The sequence below is a fragment of the Entelurus aequoreus genome, linkage group LG08 (genome assembly GCF_033978785.1).
Source record: "Entelurus aequoreus isolate RoL-2023_Sb linkage group LG08, RoL_Eaeq_v1.1, whole genome shotgun sequence".
In the NCBI taxonomy this organism is placed as follows: Eukaryota; Metazoa; Chordata; class Actinopteri; order Syngnathiformes; family Syngnathidae; genus Entelurus; species Entelurus aequoreus.
In genome coordinates, this window is record NC_084738.1 from 20912720 (window position 1) to 20925219 (window position 12500).

The following is a 12500-nucleotide window of genomic DNA, read 5'->3' on the forward strand; positions in this document are numbered from 1 at the left end:
GCAGAAAATAGACATTATAAACAAAGAGAGGAAGCTAACATAGAAGCGGTCGGACAAATAAAAAAAAAATACTTGAGACTTCCCGCGAGCGGGCCGCTAATTGGCCCGCGGGCCGTAGTTTGGGGACCTCTGCTGTATGCACTTCAAATACAATACTCAGGAATAGTCAGTATTAGGGGTGCACAAAAAAATTGATTCGGATCCGAATCGCGATTTTTAGTCATCCCGGGAAGCTGCTGCTACGTCGCCTCTGAGTTGGTGAAAGTACATTTTAGATTATAAATCATGACTCTCACCTGGATATCAGACGGATGTGAACACAAACCAAGAAGTTGGTCAACTTTGACCTTCAGTTTATAACCTGAGATGGCGAGAAAGACAATAAAAAAACGCTCACTTTGGGCCATTTCTTTTTCTTTTTTTTTTGTAAAGCGCTTTATAAATCGAATCCATTATTATTATTATTATTATTATTATTATTATTATTATTATTATTATTATTATTATCATTATCATTATCAACCCCTGTTGCCTTATGACGCAAGGTTTTCTGGAGGTGCAAGTCAAGCTCCGCTAGAGGGTTTGGACGCGACAGGGCTGTGATGCTGTAGCATATAATCCAAGTTATTATAAAACTAAAATTGGGAATGTTCAGATTAGGGTTTCATGCTGCCGATTCCGATCATCCATGAGTGAGATCGGCCGATGCAAATACAAATACCGATCACATGTATTAACTGTCAATTTTTCAATGTAGCCTATTTATGTTGAGTGTTAATGACAGTGTAGCAATATCGACACAATATTCAAACTATTCCCTTATTCTCTTTTATTACATACAATTATTTGAACAAAACAAAATCAATAGTATACAATAACTAAAGACAATCAAAAAGTACTATATCTACTACTCTTTTAAATCATTAGGTTTTTTTTGCCCTCAAAGTCCTCCTGTGTCCAGAGAATTATTCCCTAAGTTTGTAAACATTAACAAACACAATAGGGTTGTACAGTATACCGGTATTAGTACATTACCGCGATACTAATGAATCATATTCGGTACTATACCGCCTCTGAAAAGTACCGGTCTGCCACCACTTCCCCATACGTCACGTTGTGTCATTGCTGGTTTACAAGCAGACGAGTATGTTCGGCAACGCACGGAGTACTTACAAGCAGACACAGTGTGTAGACAGAAAGGGGAGAACGGATGCATTTTGGCTTTAAAACTAACAATAAAGGTGAAGTTATAACACTGAAACGCCCTCAGGAAGAGGTGCTTTAAGACATGGCGAGCTAGCTAGCGGCTAAAGTCCAGCCGCAGTCAGCAGTGGTGTAGGTACTTCTAAATCACTAATCCTCGCTTCCATGGCAACAAATAAAGTAAGTTTCTTACAAGTATCATCCCCGCAGGACGAGGAATAGCTAAACATACTTCACTACACACTGTAGCTCACCGGTGTCAAAATGTAAACAAACGCCATTGGTGGATCTACACCTGACATCCACTGTAATGATACCAAGTACAATAGTCTATCTAGTCCAGGGGTCTCAAACTCAATTTACCTGGGGTCCACTGGATGCAGAAACTGGGTGAGGCTGGGCTGCAAGAAAAGATTTCTTAAAAAAATCTAACATGCACTTTTTAATGAATTCACCTTCTTTGAATGGCTATGCCGCCCTAGCAACATACTTGCCAACCCTCCCGATTTTTCCGGGAGACTCTCGAATTTCAGTGCCCCTCCCGAGGCAACCATTCTCCCGAATTTGTCCCGATTTTCACCCGGACAACAATATTAAGGGCGTGCCGTGATAGCACTGCCTTTAATGTCCTCTACATCCTGTCGTCGCGTCCGTTTTTACTCCATACAAACAGCGTGCTGGCCCAGTCACATGTTGTATGCGGCTTCTGCAGACACACGTAAGTGACCGCAAGACATACTTGATCAACAGCCATACAGGTCACACTGAGGGTGGACGTATAAACAACTTTTTCACTGTTACAAATATGCGCCACACCAAACAAGAATGACAAACACATTTCGGGAGAACATCCGCACCGTAAGACAACATAAACACAACAGAACAAATACCCAGAACACCTTGCAGCCCTAACTCCCGCCCCCCCTCCCCCAACCCCGCCCACCTCAACCGACGCACGGAGAGGAGGGGGGTTGATGTGTGGGGGGGCAGGGTTTGGTGGTAGCGGGGGTGTATATTGTAGCCCGGAAGAGTTAGGGCTGCATGGGATTCTGGGTATTTGTTCTGTTGTGTTTATGTTGTGTTACGGTGCGAATGTTCTCCCGAAATGTGTTTGTCATTCTTGTTTGGTGTGGGTTCACAGTGTGGCGTATATTTGTAACAGTGTGCTGAAGAGGTTCATTTAGCCTACTAATGTGTATTTATAAATGGTTGATTTATATAGGCTAGTAAGGTAAAGTTTTGTACCTGACAAGTTTCGGCTATCTTGCTTCTGCAGCCTTCCTCAGAGGTGTCACGTGATGTTAGTGTGACGTCATCTGTGACGTGTTATATGGATTGTTCCATCCCACCTGAAGGAAGGCTGCAGAAGCAAGATAGCCAAAACTTGTCAGGTACAAAACTTTACCTTACTAGCCTATATAAATCAACCATTTATAAATATTTGTAACAGTTTTAAACTTCTTTATACGGTCACCCACAGTGTGATCTGTGTGGCTGTTGATCAAGTATGTCTTGCAGTCACTTAAGTGTGTATACAAAAGCCAAATACAACATGTGACTGGGCTGGCACGCTGTTTGTACAGGTTGTATAGGGCGCTAAAGGCAGTGCCATCACTGCACGCCCTTAACATTGTTGTTTGGGTGAAAATCGGCAGACATTCGAGAGAATGGTTGCCCTGAAATTCGTGAGTCTCCCGGAAAAATCGGGAGGGTTGGGAAGTATGACGCTGTCAAGCGGCATTCATATAAAACTTGCGGGCCGCACTAACATAAAATTTTCATATTAAGGTGCGGGCCGCAAAATAACGTCTTGCGGGCCGCAATTGGCCCGCGGGCCGCATGTCTGAGATCCCTAGTCGATACTATGATTACGTCGATATTTTTTGCCAACACAACATCTTCTTTTGTTTTAAAAAAAATTTATATTATGTTTATAAACTCAGGAATTATGTCCCTGGACACATGAGGACTTTGAATATGACCAATGTATGATCCTGTAACGACTTGGTATCGGATTGATACCTAAATTTGTGGTATCATCCAAAACTAATGTAAAGTATCAAACAACAGAAGAATAAGTGATTATTACATTTTAACAGAAGTGTAGATAGAACATGTTGAAAGAGAAAGTAAGCAGATATTAACAGTTAATGAACAAGTAAATTACTAATTCATTTTCTACTACTTGTCCTTAATAATGTTGACAAAATAATAGAATGATAAATGACACAATATTTTACTGCATATGTCAGCAGCTAAATTAGGAGCCTTTGTTTTCTTACTTACTAATAAAAGACAATTTGTCTCGTATGTTCACTATTTTATTTAATTTATTTTAAGGACAAACTTGCAATAAGAAACATATGTTTAATGTACTGTAAGATTTTTTGTTAAAATAAAGGCAATAATGCAATTTTTTGTGCTCCCCTTCATTTAGAAAAGTACCGAAAAGTATCGAAGTAATATTGGTACCGGTACCAAAATATTGGTTTCGGGACAACACTAAAACACAACAAAGAAATTATTGACAAAAAATAAAGATATAATCACTCTAGTATCGATCATGCACTGATACTACCGTTAGTATCCACACCATTAATTTAATTTAATTTAATTTATTGATCGATCAACGTAACACCAACAGTTGCTATTATTATCCTTTATCTAGACTCTTATTCATCTACTTGTTAATGTACTGTTAGTAGCAGCTTACTTTTAGCTGTTCCATCTATACTTCTTAAAGTTTACTAAGCACCTACGTATTGGTGTTGTTTTAAAAGTCATGTGCTTTTTCAGGAAAATTGCCCGATACGGATTGGTTGCCGATCATACCAACGTCATGATTCTTCTTTATTTCAGGTGATGAGTCCGGAGCAGTGGCCATATACAGTGGCAGGAGCACAGATTTCCCTGTGGGCAGTCCTCTAAGTCAAATCCAGCCCCTGGACTCCTTTGTGTTTGTCGGCCCTGGAAATAAACCGAGTGCCAACCTCACAGAGACCCTCATCCCAGGCAGGGAGCCTTATCAGCTCAGCAGCAGGCAAGGAATTGTACACACATGTGCTTGTCAGTCCAAATTTGGTGATTATTTGGCAAAACACCCTTAAGTTAGAGCGGGTGTTTTGCAGCGTTCAAGCCCAACTAATGGGGTTTAATAACAGCGTCACCCTGTGGTGTTTTTTTTGTTGGATAATAGTTATACTGGAAAGTCAGAGTTGGATGTTTTTGTACATGTTCACTGTTTTGAGTGCAAAAGGGATATCGAGGTGTGTATGACTGTACAAGATACACTAGTCACTTGTCAGAGAACAGTGTTTGTTGCGTAGCAATGCTATACAGTCATCCCTCGCCACATCGCACTTCACATATTGTGGATTTCTCACATTGCGGATTTTATATATTTTTTAAAGGTATATTAATACCATTTTTGGCCTAAATTTTTCACGTTCGGGTAGCAGTGGTCGTGATCCCTAAATGCTGAAGGACAGGAAGCTGCGTGCAGGTAAGATGATTATCAGTGGCGGGCCGTGCGTTTCCCACCTAGGCCTTCAGTGACCTCCTGTGTCTAATGATTACCTCTCAAAATACCATCATTGAGGTCACCACATGACCATTGCTGGAGAAATACTATACAGAAACACATTTACGCACTACTGGGCATTGAATTACCACCAACAGTGTACAAAACGGGTTATTTTCATTTAAACATCAATAAACCTGCATCAGCAATTAAAACATATCTTATGTGGTACTGTCATAATTCAAATTGCAAAAAACATTAAACGTGAAAGAATAAAGAAATAAAATATCTGAACTCACAATTTGTAGAACCCATTCGAGCTTCCGGGGTTGGCCAACATGGTCTCACAAGATGTAGTTTCTCTTTAAATATCCTTCTTGAAAATGGTCTTGCAAATACAGTTTGTATATGTGTTGTCTTGTCTAATCATAAAAGATGCAGATGAGGCGTGTTGGTTGAGTTCTTAAAGTTGACTCCACAGAGTGCTCATCAAGAAGAATACACTATATAGAAAATGTATAGCACAAAGAACTATAGAGGCAGAAATTAAGTACAAAAAGTATAAAAACAAGTTAACAGACATACTACGATCATGTAGAAAAGAATATTACAGTGAATTATTGGACAGGAACAAAAATAATATGAGAGCAACATGGGGCATCCTCAATAGCATTATTAAAAATGGAACTAAGAGGGACTACCCTCAATACTTCTTAGATGGAAATAAAAAAAATGACAACATAAAGGAAGTAGTTGAAAGCTTCAATAATTATTTTGTAAATATTGGACCAAAATTGGAAGAAAGGATTCCAGACCCAGTTCCAATTGAGGACTATAATGATACCATAGAGCGAAATCCCAACTCCATGTTCTTCAGTAATGTGACACAGGAGGAAATAGTTACAATCGCGAAAAAATGTAAATCCAAGACTTCAACTGATTGTAACGGAATTGATATAGAAACGATAAAAAAGGTTATTGAAGAGATCTCAGGACCATTAATGTATATTAGTAACCTATCATTTCAAACAGGTACATTTCCAAACAAAATGAAAATAGCTAAAGTTGCACCAATTTATAAGACTGGAGACAAACATCAATTTACAAATTATAGACCTGTTTCTCTACTTCCACAATTTTCTAAAATCATTGAAAAACTGTTCAATAACAGATTAGAAAGTTTCATAAATAAAAATAGAATACTCGAAGAGAACCAATATGGATACAGAGCTAATGTTTCAACTTCAATGGCTTTAATTGAAATTACAGAAGAAATTACCAATGAAATAGATAGTAAAAAATGTGCGGCAGCGGTTTTTATGGATCTAACTAAAGCATTTGACACAATTAATCACAATATTTTAATAAAAAAACTAGAACGATATGGCATCAGAGGGTTAGTCTTAAACTGGATAAGAAGTTATCTAACGAACAGGAAACAATACGTGAAGCTAGGCGAACACACATCTACAACGCTAAATATATCCTGTGGTGTACCTCAGGGATCAATACTAGGACCTAAATTATTCAATCTCTATATAAATGACATTTGTAAAGTTACAAAAGATTTAAAGTTAGTATTATTTGCGGATGATACAACAGCGTTTTGTTCAGGAGAGAACACACAGGAGATAATACAAATAATAACAGAAGAAATTAACAAATTAAAAAGATGGTTTGACAAAAACAGACTATCGTTGAATCTTAGTAAAACTAAAATAATGCTATTTGGTAACAGTAGAAGAGAAAGTCAAACACAAATACAAATAGACGGAACAGAAATTGAAAGAGTAAATGAAACCAAATTTCTAGGTATAATGATTGATGATAAATTGAACTGGAAATCTCACGTAAAAAATATACAACATAAAATTGCAAGAAACACGTCAATAATGAATAAAGCAAAACATGTTCTAGACCAAAAATCCCTACATATTCTCTACTGCTCACTAGAGTTACCATATCTGAGCTACTGTGTAGAAATATGGGGAAATAATTACAAAAGTACACTTCATTCATTAACGGTGTTACAAAAAAGATCAGTTAGAATAATACATAATGTTGGATATAGAGAACATACAAACCCTTTATTTATTGAATCAAAAATACTGAAATTCCACGACATAGTGAATTTGCAAACAGCTAAAATAATGCACAAAGCAAACTATAACCTGCTACCCAAGAATATACAACAATTCTTCTCAAAAAAAGAGGAGAAATATAATCTTAGAGAAAAACGCAATTTAAAACATTTGTTTGCACGCACAACACTTAAGACCTTCAGTATATCAGTATGTGGAATTAAATTATGGAATGGATTAAGCAAAGCAATCAAACAATGTACTAATATGATCCACTTCAAGAAACTCTTCAAACTTAAAGTGTTTACAAAGTACAAAGAAGAAGAACCATGACAAACATTCTCAATTTATTTCATCCATCCATTCATTCATTCTTAAAGTAAACTTACTTATCTCATCATATGAAATATGACTTACTTCACCAATTATTATTATTAAATTCTTACTATTATTTATTTATTTATTTTTATTGTGATTACTTATGGAGTTTATTGTGAAAAAATTGTGAACAGGAAGTGAACAAAAAGTTTTGCAACTGTTATGTAAAGAAAAGGGGTAGGATTAAATAAGCTCTGCTTCTTCCTACTCCTTTTCGAACATGTTGAAAAGAGAAACTGGAAATTGTGATGTATCATGTTGTAAGCTTGCATGTTCGAAATAAACTCAAACTCAAACTCAAGGAGAATGAGACTAGCAGGACACTGCCAAAGGCATCAGGAGCTGCCAGCCAGCAAATTGGTGCTGTGGGAACCAACACATGGGCGTCGGTCAAGAGGACGTCCCACACTAACATACGTGGACATACTCAAGAAGGATGCAGGAGCTCAGAGTACCAAGGAACTGGCCAAATGTATGGAGAATCGGGATGACTGGAAGCAACGATGGAAGGCTCGTCTGAGGACGACCTAGAGAGAGGCCATTAGAGAAGACCAAACCAATCAGAGCGCACTGTTCAGTATCGTGGCCACTGATTGGCTCAGCCTCAGGCAGCATTACTATACTGGATGGAAAGAGTGTAAAGGTGACTAGAGGGTGTTATTTCATGTCTAGAGGGCTCTAATATTGTGGAAAAATGTGTTTAGAAGGTCGCAAATACCCTTTTCATGCTCTAACATTGAAAATAATTTATTTATAAAAAATGTTCCTTTAGCAGTCATGTCCAGAACCATTTAACTGCGATAAACAAGAGACTACGGGGCGGGGTTGCTCGGTTGGTAGAGCAGCCGTGCCAGCAACTTGAAAGTTGCAGATTCGATCCGCGCTTCCACCATCTTAGTCACTGCCGTTGTGTCCTTGGGCAAAATACTTTACCCACCTGCTCCCAGTGCCACCCACACTGGTTTAAATGTAACTTAGATAATGGGTTTCACTATGTAAAGTGCTTTGAGTCACTAGAGAAAAGCGCTATATAAATAAAATTGACTAATTGACTGACTGTAATCAGCAAATATTATGATCATTAAAAAAACTTAATTTGTCTCTTAGAGGCGGGTGTAGACACACAGAGCAGCTATTACTGGGAAACAAATCAAATTAATTCAACAAAATATGGAAAAAATATATGATATTTGTTAGCCACAACTTGGAATGTCTACAGTATAGTACTTACAAATAAGTCACAAGTGTGAGAAAACAAGATAACTGGACAGCACAGCTCAGCGTGAATTTTTTTAATGACATTTTTTTATTAAACAGTTAACATTCATTAACACATTTGAACACATGCAAAAAATAAATAAAAAAGGTACTAGTATCAATTCTCAGTTACTGGGAATTGGTACCGTATCAATTCAAATGTGAAAGGTACCCATTCCTATATGACCATAATGAATAATTCAATTATTATTGCAGAACCACTCCTAAAACCGGGCATAACATTATACATTTAAGGCAAAAATCCCCAATAACTTAATTATATATGCAACTGAATTTTAATTAATGTTATTGTTAATTTCTATTTACTGTTTACTGTTTTCCTAAAAAAAAAAAAGAAATAGAGGTTGGCCAAGACGTTTGCACAGTTTTTATTGCCATTTGCAATAAAAACTGTTGTTGTACTAACAAGTGTATTTAAGTTTCATGTTCGTGTTAAAAATGAATTCGAATTTTTCAAAGATTTTAACGTTGCAACATATTTATTTCTGTTATTGATAGTCAACTTGTGACCACTGTTCCTCTTTGCACACTTCTCACTCTTCCTCAAAGGGGCTGTTTGCAACTTCCTCACAGTAACATTTTTCAAAGCAGAAAATATAACAAGAACACCACCGGTTAGCTTACGTTACCTTTGGTGGTTTAAAAGAACACATTTATTTGACAATTGTCTTTATTTCTCACAGTAACAAAGTTTACATAATACATTTTTACCGGCCCGTAATAAAACGTTTGGTGTCTACGGCGGTCACTCACCCGGTCTTGTCACACGTATGCGGAGGAAGCTCGTGTACACATGAATACATACAAAAACAGTCTAAGGCAGGGGTGTCACACGGACAGCCCGCAAACAGGTTTTATCCGGCCCGCGTGATGAGTTTGCCAAGTATAAAAATGAGCTGCTTTATAATTTTTTTGAACGAAAAAACTGCTGTTCTAAATGTGTCCACTGGATGTCACAATAGCAATTCTGTTAGGCAAGCAAACGGTTTATACCGAGGCCAAGAAAGAGGTACACAGTAAAGGGGGACTGTGGCTCCTCCTCCTCGACCCACATGAAACTTAAAACCTGCCGTTTTATGTCACCCTGTTTTTGGCCCATGAGAAAAGTGAACTTAACCATTTTGAGAACGTTTTTACCTCCGTTTATTTACAGGTTGTTGCGTTAGCTCTGGATTGATACGTGGACATGACAAAGAAGGTATTTGTTACCTAGAAGAGTTTACATGTTGTGTTTTTTGTTCAATCCCAGAAAGACTCTGACTTAAAGTTTAATCCTGGCTTTGTAGATACACTGAGACGAAGTCTAAGCTCAATTTCCTCAGAATTTTCAACAAATTTGAAATGTTTTGTCCATAGGATTTTTTTGATTTGTACGTTTTCCAAACGTGCTTGTTCTATTCTTTGGCCAAAGTAAAACAAAGAAAACAACCTGAAGTTGTCTTTATTTTTAAGTTATCATGCCATGATTTTACCATTCCGGCCCACTTGGGAATAGATTTCCCTCCATGCGGCCCCTGAGCTAAAATGAGTTTGACACCCCTGGTCTAAGGGAATCAACAATTAGCAGTCATGTTTTTGTTATGATAGAATATACATTCATGAGCTGGGATATACTGTGTAAAATACATTGGAAAGTTGGCGCCCTCTAGGGATCTGTGTAAATGTTGCAAACAGCCCCTTTAAAGGCCTACTGAAATTCATTTTTTTTATTTAAACGGGGGATAGCAGATCCATTCTATGTGTCATACTGGATCATTTCGCGATATTGCCATACTTTTGCTGAAAGGATTTAGTAGAGAACATTGACGATAAAGTTCGCAACTTTTGGTCGCTGATAAAAAAGGCTTGCCTGTACCGGAAGTAGCGTGACGTCGCAGGTTGAAAGGCAGCAGCGAGAGCGATTCGGACCGAGAAAGCGACGATTACCCCATTAATTTGAGCGAGGATGAAAGATTTGTGGATGAGGAACGTGAGAGTGAAGGAGTAGAGTGCAGTGCAGGACGTATCTTTTTTCGCTCTGACTGTAACTTAGGTACAAGGGCTCATTGGATTCCACACTTTCTCCTTTTTCTATTGTGGATCACGGATTTGTATTTTAAACCACCTCGGATACTATATCCTCTTGAAAATGAGAGTCGAGAACGCGAAATGGACATTCACAGTGACTTTTATCTCCACGACAATACATTGGCGAAGCACTTTAGCTACGGAGCTAACGTGATAGCATCGGGCTTAACTGCAGATAGAAACAAAAGAAATAAACCCCTGACTGTAAGGATAGACAGAAAATCAACAATACTATTAAACCATGGACCTGTAACTACACGGTTAATGCTTTCCAGCCTGGCGAAGCTTAACAATGCTGTTGCTAATGACGCCATTGAAGCTAACTTAGCTACGGGACCTCACAGAGCTATGCTAAAAACATTAGCGCTCCACCTACGCCAGCCAGCCCTCATCTGCTCATCAACTCCCGTGCTCACCTGCGTCCCAGCGATCGACGGAGCGACGAAGGACTTCACCCGATCATTGAGGCGGTCGGCGGCTAGCGTCGGATAGCGCGTCTGCTATCCAAGTCAAAGTCCTCCTGGTTGTGTTGCTGCAGCCAGCCGCTAATACACCGATCCCACCTACAGCTTTCTTATTTGCAGTCTTCATTGTTCATTAAACAAATTGCAAAAGATTCACCAACACAGATGTCCAGAATACTGTGGAATTTTGCGATGAAAACAGAGCTTTTTGTATTGGATACAATGGTGTCCGAATACTTCCGTTTCAACCATTGACGTCACGCGCATACGTCATCATACATAGACGTTTTCAACCGGAAGTTTCGCGGGAAATTTAAAATTGCACTTTATAAGTTAACGTATTGGCATGTGTTGCAATGTTAAGATTTCATCATTGATATATAAACTATCAGACTGCGTGGTCGGTAGTAGTGGGTTTCAGTAGGCCATTAAATGTAACACACTTGTGTTCTCAGGCTAACTCTCACTTTAGTGCGTTTTTGTGTTGAGGTAGAATCATGAGTACTGTCGTTTGGTATTGTGTCATGTTGTCATCAAGTCGTTTAAATGAACTGAGCTTTTATTTGCTTTGCTTTGCTGGCATCGTTGTTAAATTTTATTACAACAAGGTTGTCCAAAGTGCGGCTCAGGGGCCATTTTTTAACGGCCTACGGCACAATCGTTAGCATTCTAATAATAGCGTGCTAGCTTTTATGCACATTTTGCAGGTACACACCTCAGTGTCAAATATTTTGTTACTTGACTAATGATACCCCTTTTAAAGTTAAAAGTTAAAGTACCAATGATTGTCACACACACACTAGGTGTGGTGAAATTTGTCCTCTGCATTTGACCCATGCCCTTGTTCACCCCCTGGGAGGTGAGGGGAGCAGTGGGCAGCAGCGGTGCCGCGCTCGGGAATAATTTTTGGGGATTTACGTAACCCCCAATTCCAACCCTTCATGCTAAGTGCCAAGCAGGGAGGTAATGGGTCCCATTTTTTATAGTCTTTGGTATGACTCGGCCGGGGTTTTGAACTCACAACCTACCGATCTCAGGGCGGACACTCTAACCACTAGGCCACTGAGTAGGTTTTAGCATGCTAACCTTAGCAGGCTAGCATTTAAAAATAAGTATGTACACATCTCAGAGTAATATATTTTGGTATTTTATTTTTTGTAATTTTTTTTTTTAATTTATATTTTATATTTTATATTTTTACATTTTGGTACTTGACGCATGTTACAGTTATTATTTTAGCATACCAATGCGAGCTATTTTTAGCTAATTTAGCAGGTATACACCTCCAGTGTCATCATATATTTTGGTATTTCACTAATGCTAACAAAGCATTAAGCAGGCAATTGTTAGCATGTTATCCATACTTGCCAACCCTCCCATTTTTAGCGGGAGAATCCCGTTATTCAGCGCCTCTCCCGACAACCTCCCAGCAGAGATTTTCTCCCGACAAACTCCCGGTATTCAGCCGGAGGTGGAGGCCACGCCCCCTCCAGCTCAATGCGGACCTGA

The 12500-nt window shown here is 38.6% G+C and overlaps 1 protein-coding gene across 2 annotated transcripts in view; it reads left to right on the forward strand.

Annotated features, from left to right (window-relative positions):
• The window catches only part of si:ch211-183d21.1 (uncharacterized), a 145161-nt gene that overhangs the window by 12775 nt on the left and 119886 nt on the right, over positions 1–12500 (forward strand). For both annotated transcript variants that reach the window (XR_009827019.1, XM_062055908.1), the window contains exon 3: positions 4063–4243. Coding sequence is in view for 1 of the 2 variants with exons in the window: in XM_062055908.1 (XP_061911892.1) it covers positions 4063–4243 (181 nt within the window). In the remaining variant the exon portion in view is untranslated. The remainder of the gene's footprint in view (positions 1–4062; positions 4244–12500) is intronic.